The 13986-nt window shown below is 36.5% G+C and overlaps 1 protein-coding gene across 3 annotated transcripts in view; it reads right to left on the bottom strand.

Annotated features, from left to right (window-relative positions):
• TMEM245 (transmembrane protein 245) overlaps positions 1–13986 on the bottom strand; it is an 87285-nt gene that overhangs the window by 39449 nt on the left and 33850 nt on the right. For all 3 annotated transcript variants that reach the window (XR_008820681.1, XM_056331102.1, XM_056331101.1), the window contains 5 exons: positions 12192–12296; positions 10826–10908; positions 8655–8745; positions 7754–7852; positions 4343–4474 (listed from right to left, as the gene is read on the bottom strand). Coding sequence is in view for 2 of the 3 variants with exons in the window: in XM_056331102.1 (XP_056187077.1) it covers positions 4343–4474; positions 7754–7852; positions 8655–8745; positions 10826–10908; positions 12192–12296 (510 nt within the window). In the remaining variant the exon portion in view is untranslated. The remainder of the gene's footprint in view (positions 1–4342; positions 4475–7753; positions 7853–8654; positions 8746–10825; positions 10909–12191; positions 12297–13986) is intronic.

The raw sequence follows: 13986 nt of genomic DNA, 5'->3' as shown, positions 1-13986 counted from the left end.
AAGAGAACACTGCTTATAAGAGCTACAAAGCTGAACAGAATTCAAGACTCCCTTATGCATCACACCATGATGTGTCACCATCAGCATCAGTTGCTGTGTCTTTCCAATCCTTAGCAGGCAAGAAAGCTAAGAACATTAAGTGCAATTTTGATATCTAAGGTGTCCCAATGGCCACTTAAACTGGCCAACACCTGCAAGCAAGGTTTAACTTGTTCTGGTCAAGTACATTTTATTTGTTGAGAACTTAACACACTTCTGGAAGCCAGGTAAATTCATGTACGTAATTTGGTTATAGAGATCATTAACAGATTTATAAAGGAATAAAACTGGACACAAAAAGGTATTAGGAATAAAAAACTTTATCCTTCTGTATACTTTTTACTTTTTTCCTGTTCAGAAAGACATATCATCCTGACAACTCAAAAATGACAGCAACAGAATGAGTCAATAAACCTTTAAGGTAAAAGGCAAGCAATGGACTTTTGTGAAGAACAATACAGTATGCACAAGATCAAAAGCTCCCTGCTCCAGTTAAAAGCTGATTTCCAAATAAATGTTTACCCATAAAGTTCCGAGCTAACCCTTCAGGGCTCAACAGCTCATTTTTGAAAAGACATCTTTGCTTGACCTTTACATGAAACAGAGACAAAACAGCCACAGAAAAAGAACTATCCTCCAGCATCTTGCCTTTGACTTTCTGACTGTGAAGAAATCAACTCCTCCTCTAAAAATATGCATCAGGTTGAATTTCACCTACCCTGAAAAAACCAACACCCATTACAAAGATGGGAACACCAAACCTCTAAACGCTTACCTTACTAGAAAATAAAAAATGCATGGTAGTTGAATTATTACTGAAGAATGGACTGTATTAGTTATAAACTTCAGAGATTATCTGAAGAAATTCTCAGGATCAGAGAAAATAATAGGATGTGTGGTAACTCAGTGAAATATCTGAGAAGCTGACTTGATTTGGAACACACAGATCAGTCGTGCTAAAGGCAAGGATAGAGAAATCTAACTGAGCTGAAGCTCACAGTGTATGTCTTAATGGAAAGTCTTCTTTCTTCCTGTCCAGGAAATCTCTCAATGAGATACTGGCTGCTGGTGGAACAATGAATTTTCTTGTGTGAGAAGCAGAAAGATTAATTTAAGGAGACATTAGCAATGTCTCATATACCATCAAGGAAGTTCCGAGCCATCATTCAGAGATTTAGCCAGCAGCAATTTACTTTTTCAAGGTTTCAAGCCTTCAAGGAATGGAGGAAAAGGGAATGAATGGAAAAGCAGGTACGTGGGGAAGGAATGAGGCTTTTTTATTTTTCAGAAACTAAATCTTAATAGTCCAGCTATGGATTGCATATTTCATTCACCTGAAAAACTACCTTAGAATAGAGCACAGGGTGCAAAATTCAAGGCCTACATGAGGATCCACTCAAATTCTCTCCAAACTAAGAACAGGATGAAAAAAAACCAACCCATTTCAGAAATACATCGCTGGCCAAACTAGTTTATAATACTACTTCTAAAGAATACTGGGAAAATCCAAAGCTGAAAGGCAGCAGTGCTCCTAACACTAAAGCTTTTCAAAAAAAGGCAAGCTGCTGATTTGGAAAAGCTTCTCTTCTTATTAAATCTTCAGGCAATTTACATGTTTATACAGTGAATTATTTTAAAATAATTAAGGTCTGTCTACATCAAACTAGACCTAGGCATAACTGCTATATTGAACAGTGCATTTTGAGGGGAGTACATAAGTCTTCTGTGCTTTGTCTGATACTCAAAAGTACTGAATCGATACATATTTTTATAAACTAAATGAACACATGTGATTTCCCAGGACATCTATACCAGTGATTTAATTATATGCTTTCAACTAATATTAAAGTTTCTTCCACAACAGGAAAAGCCCAAAGTGAAACACTTGCATCTGTCTTCTTTTAACATTTTTCTTACAGAAAATGCTCCTTCTTTTAAAGAGGATGAACATTTCCTATGATATCCATCAATGGAAAAGAGCTTATCTGCTTGTGATTGCAATATGCCATCATCAAACAGTTGTATTTTCAGGGAATACAGAGTCATCTGTACTATTCAGAAACACTTCAGAAAGCCAAAGGGCTAGCAAGACAGTTATTCTATGGTAAATTCTAGCCTCAATCCATGCATATGTACTTCCTATGTGCAAGCAGTGTAATGTTTATTCTTTTCCAAAGGTGGAAGAAATCTCACTATAGCTGCATATCCACATATACTTCTTTCCACTTATCTCATTGTCTTTAAATGGTTTGTGTTTTAAAAAACTGTCAAAGCAGTTTTGGGACTGTACTGTGTCTTGTTGTATGCTTAAGAATTGTAGGTTAGCACTGATTTCAAGTGTCCAAATGCAGAAACATCCTACAGTTTGAATTGCAGCTAACCTATTTAAACCTTTCCACCAAACAAAAAACAAAATCCCATACACAAAAAAGAAAAAAAGCCAAAAAAAAAACCCCAAACCAAAGAAAACCCACCCAAAGGAAAAAAAGAAATGCTCAAAAACATCCCCCCTCAAAAGCACCCACATAATCTCAAACATTGATTCTTCCCACTTCAGTATGCCATTCTAATAACTCCTTGTTCCTCTTCAACATACCAAAAGATTTTCATGCTTTGATAAAAACACAAATCCTGAATACAGCAAGTTTCCATTGTATCCTAGGGTAGGTAAACAACTTGCTTAGAAACACTAAACAGGAAAAAACTATTCTTATTTTCATCATCTCCAAGTTTTAATGGCCCAAACAAACAGAGAAGTCAGATTTTCAGTGGGTTTAATTTGCAATATCAGTGTGAGTAATATTTACGCTATGCACTGTGGATGAGCAAGCCCCCAAAGAAAATGCTGCCCGCTAAGGATGTGACATCAGGATTTAGAGCTCTACGCTGACTGGTTTAGAGGCTGTCATTAAAGACACGAGTGTATGGAGAAAAAGGGCAGGTGTTTCCCCACAGATGATGAGTAACGAGTTCATGGAAATAAACAGGAAAGGAAGTCAACTGCTGGCACTCTTTTTTCCTGAACTTCTCAACCAGATTTTAGAAGTAAAGCAAAGCATGCTAGCTAGATGAAAATTTTAATATTAACATCTTTCAATCTTAAATATTTTTTCCTCTTTACACCATTTCCTGCATTATTCTAGCCTATTTAGACTACTGAAGCACACTTACCACCATGGTTTCTGAGCACTGTGCAGTAAAGCTGTAAATGACATGGCTAGCACCTATCGTAGTTTCTTCTTCTCTCACTCTTGCCTAGAAGGAAACTCCATATTGATTTTAAATGATGAAGCGTTGTGTATTTTTGTAACTTTGCCTCAAGCATGCATGGTCAACTTCCAGAAAGTATTAAGCAAATTTCACTATTAACTGAAGAAAGATTCACTGCAATAAAGAGTTTCTCTTGACTTTTTCTTGACTCACATCTGCTGTGACAGGAACTGTAACCATTTAAGCAGCAGTTGAGAAAGCACAGAAAAAGCACACATGCCCATCAGTCTAAACAAAAACCTGCCTTGAGGCAAATACTAGCTTTAATTGCATCCACAGAAATGTTACGTTGTCAGTTAGGTATAAATAACATTTTTTGCAAAATGGATAAATAGTAACCTGAAGATACTTTGATTTATGACAACAGCTTAAGTTAAATATTAACTATATCAGGGACTGACTATATTAAGCATTTCAGACTTAACATAATTTTCTAGAGAAACGTAGTTGCTTCAGTTTGGATTGCTTTCAATGCTTTTTCTCCTCGTGAGGAGAAAGGTCCAGTTCATCTATTCAGGAATTCACAGAGTGTAAAAAATTAATTTCATTCTCCACAGAACTTTCATAAAAGATGACAGAAATAAGCTGCTTTCAACCCAATGAATAGTAACTTGAGGGGAAAAAAAATAATTGTTTTCCAACCTCTTGGTCAATAGTTTCCACAATTATAACCTAGACAAATTGGTCTCATTTTTTAAAAGAGACAACTACATAACAAAAAGCATTTAAAATCAGCTTGCAGGTGACACACATAATCCTACAGTAACAATCTCTCTCAGGACGAGGTCTAGAAAGCTAGTATTAATGAAGATGCTCTAATCAGGAAGGCTTCTTCATCACAACCAGTTCCGTCTGGAGTATGGTCAGATCCTAAGTAGGCTTACAATAATCGCTTGGGTAATTGTAAGTAATACTAGCAGTGTTTATATAATTTTCTATGTATTTGAATCCATAACCTTAATGGTCGTCCAAGGAGGAATTGTTATCAGCTAAAAATGAGACCAATTTTGTAATAAGGGCAAAAAATACATACCGAAAGAAATGTTTCAATGTTATCATGAACAAACGATGCAACATCTTGCCAGTCCAGAATATCACCAAGCCAGCTGTTTTGACGGTTTATGTGCCATTTGTGTCCTCTGTGTCTTCCAGAATGTGTTACATTCTTAAAAAGAGAGACAAAGACATAAAGAAGAGAGACATTTGAGTAACTTACAGACAGAAGAAAGTTAGAGACTAAAGTTTTCTTACAGAGGAAGAGATCAAACATGCATCTAAATACTGAGAGCTGCTTTAATTTGCATCCTCAAAAATACTGGAAGTACTCTGTACACAGGAAAAATCAAAGTCTGACAGAAAACTGTAGTTAATCATCCTATGTAATTACAGTTCTGTATATAGTACTGATTCACCTCAGTTTAACTTTACTGCTTGACTGATACAATGATATCTGTCTTGCTCTTTAGGATAGTACACAAGAAACAGGCAATGATGTCAGTTACTGCCTACCTAATTTACTGTTTGCAACATACAACTTTTCCCAGTACAACCCACAAAGGAACACTCAAGCAAAAGCCAAAACAAGTAGTTTTCTCACAGTTAGTGTCTGCACCTCCACTGGCAACTTTCAGTCATGCAAAATCTAAAAGCTGAACTGAAAGCATGGAGGCTTTCTTCAGCAACACATTGGCCATCACCACAGCAGCCAATTCTTTAAGTGGTTTCACCCTACTTATGAAGTTACCTATTGTCCAACGGCATCACACCTGATCACCGTCTAGTATGAGACTATTTGACTCAGTCTGAGACTGTGACAAGCGTTTCAGGGAAGGATACCAAAATGCTACCATAAGCAAGTTTAAGCAAACCTGTTGACTACAATAGATCTCATCCTAATCTTTAATAACAAGAGACTTCTGAAGTTCGCAACTCTGTTGTTTATAAAAGCATCCCAATACTATTGTTAGAATCTTCCCAAAACTTTTAGCTTTATCAGTCTGCAATCAGAACGACAGTATCTTTTTTGACATACACAGCAAGTAGCAAAGTCCCTGCAATGATTAATCTATGAGCATTACATCTTCCACTTACTACCAAGTCTCCCTAGATGCACTGTTAGACTTTATGATGCACGATTAGCAACGTCCTTTAACAATCCACAGCAACGCAGAGATCTTTATTCTGAGTTAGCAGCTTATTTAGAGCAGAAACATAAGAGTAGTTGAAAATCCCCCTCCAATAGGCCCTTTGTATTTGTAAACTGTATTAAGAATATCAAGAACCTATTCCCTGTTCATCTAGTTCTATCTGCAGACAGCTCTTGCCATTAACTAGCAGAATTAGATATCATTTGCAAATTTTCTAACAGTTACTCATAAACATTTCAAGTTCATTGTTGTTCAGCAACTACATAATATATATATTGTAGTACCAAAGGCCTCAGGTGTTGATAAATAAGGAATCTGAAGAAATTATCATCTGGTTCCTTTTCAACAAATTGACTGGATCTTAAAAGCAAAACAAAATCCCACACCTGAATGGGCTAGGAAAAGGAGATTCTTGTCCTTGAAAAAGACAGCTTGATTGCAGAGTTACGCTATCACCTTCCAAGTGGTTTATTAGTCTGTTGCTATTTTACTTCACTGGGTACATAGACACAATGGTAACTGATCTACCACATCTCTAGAATCTTTTAAAATATACACCATTTGCTACCCACTGATCTTCTCAGAAAGTAGCCAGTTAATGGCTGAATCCATGTTTCATCAGCAGTTCTTCCTCAACTCTATGGCTTCCGTGGAAGAGCATCACCTGAGCCTGGGTTCTTCAGTCACCTACAGACTAGAGCAACACCATGCAGGCTTCAAAATGAAGTGTATTTATTATGCTCATACAATTGAAATAACGGGGAGCTTGAAAGCTGTACTGAGTGAGTTAGGTATGGTACAGTTGTCCTCCACACTGCACTATCATCCAGTTTACCAGTTTTCAGATACGCTGAAGGACCACACAAGGCTATTGTAATATTACAGAAGGAAATGGCCAGGTGGAAAGCACTTAGATGAGACATTTATGTGGATATGGAGTGTGATAGAAGAGGCAAGATCAGAAAGACTCTGGAGTAGTTACCTGCAGCCTGCAGATAATCAGCTGCAGCCCAGGAAGCCAATGGTAACATAGGATGTCTAGTATGCCAACAGCATCCAGGGGAACAGGCTCCCAGACTGTAGGCAGCAAGCATCAGTGTGTTCCTGAAGCTCTTTCTGCCATTTTGATTGCTAGGAAAGCTGTTTCTTACCCTAACACAAAAGCACCTACAAGAAAGAAGCCTCATAGCATTCCATCAAGTAATAGTTGCAGGAATGAAATCACCTAACGCAGTGAACAAAGACACAACCTGTGCTGCACACTGCAGCAACAAACAAGCTGTACTCCCACAGCACACATGGTGACACACAGCCCTGCTGAAGGATACAGTGCTATGGACCACCCAACACAAAGGTTTATCAGTGTAACTGTATCAAAAGTAGGCACTTTTCTTGGTCGAGCATTTAACACTGAATACTCCCAAAGTGCTTAAGGCCAGCAAAATCTATTGTAGATACAAGCTCTCCTTTCTCCTCAGCAATCTCATATTTCCTCAATAGTATGTAGTCTCTCTACATGCTCTTCTAAAACATTATCTTGTCAGAAAAAAACCCTGATTCTTTCCCTTTCTATTCTGACTGCTATATTGAAACTCTTGCTATAATACAGAGATCTTCTTGGAACTTTACAAGTACTTTAAAAAAGACCGTATAAAGAAAAGTGTTAATATACTATAATTGCAATTACTTAAATATACAGGAGTATTTCAGGGGTACATCTGGATTTTGATATTTCCATTGCACCATGGCTAATTAATTGCTTTTTCCTTTAAAAGGCAAACAGCACTGGCAGCATGGAAATGATTTAACTCTTACCAACTTTTCAAGATTCAGCATGCAGAACCTATTATAGGAAGACTAATACAGTTGGCAAAAACGCATTGTAAGAAACTTAGTGAAAGGACAATTTCTTTCTCAAAATTTCAAACTAATAAAAATTACACAAACCATGCAGAACACCAGTTTCTCCTCCTAACCTCTCAACATAACAAAAATTCAACAGAAAGCTCTGAACTATGAAATACTGAATATAATAATTAAGCAAGGACTAAATTAAATGGCATACATAAAAGCATACATAACTATTTAAGCGAAGGACATAGCTCTAGCTGTACTCAAACCGTGACTGTCGAATGATATATCTTCTTACAAACCCAAAATCTTTACCAGCTTTTTATTATGACTACCTTTACTCAGCATTCCAACTTTTTGCTGATCTTTCTCAGAAACGCATACTTAGAATAATTACCTCAAAGCACTAAGTGAAAGTTCATATAAATACCATTTAAGTTGCCTACCTTCACAAACCAAGAGTGATAAAGCCTGTCCCAGAGCTCTAGCACTTGTTTTTCAATCACAGCGGTGTTATTCACTTTTTCCCCTAAAATCTTGTGGAGCTAAAAGACATAGAAATCTTTTTATTATACAGGACACTATGAAGCTGGCATCTACCGATAAACTCCAAGCTAGATAAATCACCTAAGATTGTGAGTAAAGGCATAGCTCAAACCAAATTATTAGAAGAGCTGAGTATCAGTATGGAATACACACTTCAGACAACACTGTTCACAACATGAAGATTTTATCAGCAAAATAAATATTCTGCTGCACTAAGACAAGGACTTCTTTCTACACTGAAAAACCAATGCCATCTCTGAAATGCTTAATCCAAAATCCTTGATCATCTTTAAATATTTCCAATAATCTGAGATGTGTGCCAGATAGCAAAAGGTATAAATAAGGATCTTGGCAAATTCTCCTGAAGAAAGTTAACTTAAATAAATAGACTGTAATTTGAAAAATAAGATTTTTTTTTATTTATCTACCACACCCAGCCCACACAGAAATTAGAAGGGCAGGGCGGAAGGGAGGAATCAACATTGTCTGCAATTGGACAGCTAAAGCCAAATGAAAAAAATTATTCACCTTTAGTTGATGCATTTTTGCTGGCAATAGTATTAAAATGATGTCAGATTTTTCAGCTCTTAAAAATAATTATTTCTCTGAGCAGAAAAGACTACTGAAATCACTCCCACTCTTCCTTCAACTCACAAACCGGAGCGTTTAAAGAATAGATCTGTCACCAAAATGGTTAACCACACAGAAAAGAATCACTAACAAAAATCTTTTTATTTCTTTTTACTTTTATGAGATACAAGAAATGAAAACATGAAAAAAGGTGGGGGAGCTCACTCTTACCTTATGTGTGATCCATTCTCGGCCATATTGGTATACATTGTTAGCTGCCGAATTGAGTGCCTTCTGAATAACCTGGGCTTCTGGGAGCCAGCTAGTTGTTGGTTTTTTTAAGAAGGAAAAAAAAAAAATTAACTGCTACATATCTTACTCATTTCATTACATCCAAAACACATTAAAAATTAACATTTTCAAACAAACAGTTAAAGTTTAATACATATAAGCTTACTACAACTAGAATATTTCCTTTACATATCAAGGAACAGATTTTCTCAAAGCAAAGCACAAGTAAGTTTCGGGCATGTCATTGAATTTAGACTTCTCCAACGTTCCTTAAACCTTAGTTAAATTGGTATCTCAACTTTTCAAGAAAGATCTGCTCTTCCATCTGTAGGCATGCTACTCACACTACATTCTTAGAAATTTTCCTAGGGTTCTAGTTTTCTGAAAATACTATACGAAGCAGTCTTATCTGGCTGCAAAGACAACCTTTCGAATTACAAGCTGAATGTAAATTCTTCACGTAGTTTCCCTGAAAAGGTGACCAGATGAAGCAACAGGTTTGGCCACTAGTTATTTCTAAGTCCCCAGCATCAGGTCACTTTCAAGCAATGGACCTACTGAGTTGCCAGCATTTCAACACTTGTGAATACAGGGCACACATTCTCTGCTTTGACCTTCTTTCTACATCTTAATTCAATGGCACATGTTGCAGCCCTTCCAAAACATGAAAACATTCCGGAAATAAAACTGCTGCATTTGTTCTACTTCACTGAAGATCAACATGGAAGCTCTTCTGTCTGTGTAACACTTCAGAAATGGTCTACATAGGAATTCCAAGAAATTTCAGTCACCTCTAAACATAATGAGCATCAAGCTCTGAAAGCTGGTTAAGCTTGATGCATTTAGCAAGACATGTACTTACTACTAATGAATTAAAAGAGAGTGTTTGGATGCAAACACTGGAAGTAAAAATTTTAGCTAAAATTCTGCTAATTACTTAAATAGTACTCCAGTATTTTCATTATGCGAATAAACTTCTGACAGTCAAATTTCCATTTTCCTACTTATATTCCATTTTATGGCAAGACGGAAAGGCCGAACAACACCAGAGATGCCATGAAGGACTAAAACACATTTTGAAGTACTTTCTGTTCTCTTGATTGTGATTACTTAAGTATTGCTAAAGCACTTATTTTAACTGTAACATTTTAGTTCTGGTTTTGAAAATTTCTCTTGCTCTTACAATACAGCATGCACTTTCTTCCAATCCTGTTATAACCATCATCACTTTTGTTAAGAAAGTGCCCTTGAAAGAAGTCAACCATTTTTGTCCAGGAGAGGATTCTTTTTGCTACTAAGTACCTGGACTCATCTCTACCCCATGTCTGTTTAGCTGAAGCAAAACGAAAGCAAACTAACATCTTCCCCTTCAAAATCACACTCTTCAGTCTTGCCCATTCCCCCTCTGCTGTTCGTGCAAATACTTCTTTGCTTACCAGTGTGCCCTTGTTTTTCTCTGTATGCAGTTCTCTCAAAATCTTTATTCTCCTTTAATATTTGCCTTAGTGCTTGCTTTAATTATTACATAGACCAGATCTTACAAGCTTCCCACTACATACACTATACTCTTAACAGCAACAGCCCTTCCCAACTGATTCATACAAAACTCTCCCTATCTACCATTCTTTCCACCCTTGAACTCTTCTTTGATTCACTCCAAAAACATTTTCTTCAACTCCTATTCCTTCAAAGGCATTCTGCAGCCAGCTTTCCACATTGAAAAAGTAATTCAGCTCTCCTATCCTAACTTTCTATAAGAGAGCACTCTTTGCCATTACTTTTCTTTTGCAGCTAAAAGGGAAAAGAATATTGACCTCTTTATTCTCTGCACTATACAAGTTTTTTCTCCAAAACTGTAACTACGTAAGTTTATACAGCTGTCCTTCTCCAACAAAGTCCGAGTCCTCAAATGAGATACCACACTGACAGTCCTCCAGAGTAATGCATAAACCCTACTGCTGCCTAGGAGTTTAGCTTTTACATCTGCCTGCAACAGTCACTGCCATTTCCGCTCACCTAGGGGATTTTTTTAAATTAAAAAGCTATGCATAAGAGCACCTGGAAGCTTGCTCATCCACCCTATACTATTTGCTTAACTTCAGCATTCTTACTTTGCCCATTCTGGATGACTGGCTACTGTCTCATTGATCAAGCTGCTTGTGACTTGAATCATGTGAACACTCTCTTGATGTACCTAAATTAAATATAGAGAGGGAAAATGTTATGTAATGTAAACTAGAACTGTTCCAACATTGAGAGGCTACTTTTTTTTTGGGGGGGTGGGGGGAGGACCAGTTTGTACATTCAAAGAATAACTCTTCCAATGCAGACAACCCATTATGAAGAATGAAGTGCCATTAACCAAAAAAAGCAGTCAATACAATAATCATCAGTCTGTTCTGACAATTTTGGTCACACACTCTGTGACTAGTAATAGCAAACAGAAATTTAAAGCTTATCTCATCAGTGGCAAAAAAAATAGTGATGTCAGGGAAAGTACTAAAATACAGAGCACAGTTTCAGATATACTTTAAGCCATGGATCAAATAAGTGTAAAAATTAATGAATGCGCAGCTCTAACATGACTAACCACACTATAAAGTGCCTCAGCAATTAATTCTTTGATAAGAGTGATAAAAGATAGTTTTAATAAATATCTTAATGTTCCTTTTATGAACATAAGGAAGCTTTAGGCAGGAATGTTTGCACAACTCTTAAAGGTTTTCAATTTTAAGTACTCGACATTATACATTATATAAGCCTACATCGGGGGGGGCGGGGGGGGAAGATTGACATCAGAACCCATTGATTTTTGTTCCATAGCTGTATTCAAGTCAAACATTCAATCTCCGCTGACTCTTTTAAAGTATGAACACACGCTATTAAAAAAAAAAAAAAAAAAACACCAAACAAAAAAGTACACCAGTGACCTCTTCTGGTGAGCAAAAAAAAATCCTAACAAACCAAAACTCAATTTCAGAGAACATCTGATCATGTATCTCAGCACATTTAAACTCGGAACAGAATACCATAAGGTTATTACAGGCAATTACACAAACAAATCGATAAACACACCTTACGCATTTTGCAAATGTTTCTGATGCAAGGTAAATTGTAAAAAAAAAAAAAAAAATCTAAGCGGATCTGATGTTGACAAGAAAAGTGTAACAGAATGCAAAACAGATCTGCTCCTGTATTATATAAGCTAGTAATTCTTTCACTAGAATAAACTCCATTTTTCCAAGTGCCTATGCATTAGTGTTGTCATATATGTAAATAAACATATAAAGACAAACATAATCACATAGATTTTTACATATAAGAAGTCTTAGAATGGTAACAAGTTCAACTACAAAACATTTTAGTTGCTACATTTTTAAGATAATTCTTTAAGCTACACAATTTTGCATAAATATCAGTAACTTTCATTCAGCATTTAAAATAAGCTCTGTTATTATATTCCTTAGTGCACTGTACCTTTGCAGTAAGGAGCAGGGCTAGCAGAAGGGTTCCTATCACTAGCAAAAATATTATGAAAATGCTGATTATTTTATCTAGCATTTTCTCCAACCACACGATCATCTGTGCAGAAAAAAAGAAAAAAGACAAATGGTAGCATATAAATCAACCTTTAATGAAAGCAATGTTACATGACAGTATTGTTCTGTTTATTTACAGTCACAGTGCAAAACCAGGCTCTAATCAAACAGCATTTATGCCCAAGCTTGGAGATGAACAATTAACAAGCAATGTTAGCATGATTAAGATCATGGTATGACATGTGATTTTGCAAACACCACTTACATATTACCACAAGACACAGCAAGCTCTTTGCAAAGCAAGCAATAATTCAACATTTACGTACTAGAACTAAAGAAGCTAGCATTCATGTCAGCTATGAACCTAGAAATTTGCCTTTGTTTCTTGTCCTTCAGCAACTTGGAAACTTACAGATACTATCTGCACAGGCCTTGGAAGCCATGAAAGTACACTGTAATGCACAACCATGACTTTGAACCCTGAACAGCTACTGGCCATCTAAACAGCAAATGAGGTATTTCTGCAAGTAACCAAACTTTTAAAGCTGTTCGTCACCTTCTGAACTGAAATGGGACGGGAGGTTTTCTACATGATTGAACATCAGGCCAATTATTCAGCAGTGACTATTTCTATCCACTTTCAATCTCAAAAGGATGCTCAGTATTACACATGCATCAGCTAAACCTACTGATAGAGGAAAGAGGTGTGTACGTTCCTCTGTCAGTTTATGGAAAGACCCATTCTATACATGTCCACAAAGAGTGACAGCACTTAAGATGAGAGAAATTCTGATAACACCATTTAAAACAATAAAACTGCTCTGCAACATGACTATGCAGTGCTCTAGAACACAGCAAGCTGAGCTTCATCTCATACACAAAACTGACTGTTTACATAAAAAGCTGTGAAAGCCCATGCAAGTATGACCAAATAAATTTTCCTAGCTTCTATGGTTCAAATACAAAGGCTATTTCTACTCCATTTAGCACTACTGCAGGAAAAAGCAGCAGCAGCAGGGCAGCTGTAAAACTTTTGCTTTAAGAGGACTGAGGTCAAAGCCAATGTACAGTAGATGAAAGTATTTCCAAGTGAGTAACAAGGTATATATTCAGCAATTAAGCTGGTAACTTCTCAGTTAAAAGATTTTACAGAACTACTAATATGCTTGCTGACGGTTTACATTAGTTCTTTCTTCATTATTTATCCCATCCCTACACATGAAGAGGGCCCTGGAACAACTCACTCCCACAGACTGCTCTGTGATGACTGAATTGGTTAACATGGAAGTAACACCTCCTATCTGAACCAAAAGTAAGGATTTTTATTTTTTTTATGCTCATCCTGAAGAATCTGAACAGTTAAGTGCATGAAGCAATTATTTTTAAACTTCACGTTACCTAAATTAACACAAGGATTATATTCAGCATCTGAGAACTGTTGTTTAAAATTATAAAGAAAAAAATGGAAAAAAAGCAAAATCCTTTTACAAGAAACAAGGTGTTGAGCCAGCAATTTTTTGTAACAAAATCTGCACTATATTATGACCTGCAGAAATGAATTCCGAGAACCTGAAGAAAACTGCAAAATCTTCTGGGTTAGATATTTTTTAACATTTTTCAGCATTACTGTAATAATTCAGCCATCAGATATTGCCTCGCCAGTGCTAGAGGGAAGGTACCTTCCTGCAGCAGTCCTGTACGCTTTCTGAAAAACTCTAGTAGACCCTACATAG

This window comes from Falco biarmicus, chromosome 3, assembly GCF_023638135.1.
Source record: "Falco biarmicus isolate bFalBia1 chromosome 3, bFalBia1.pri, whole genome shotgun sequence".
In the NCBI taxonomy this organism is placed as follows: domain Eukaryota; kingdom Metazoa; phylum Chordata; class Aves; order Falconiformes; family Falconidae; genus Falco; species Falco biarmicus.
The sequence above is the reverse complement of the archived record's forward strand: the minus strand, read 5'-3'. Positions and strand labels throughout refer to the sequence as shown.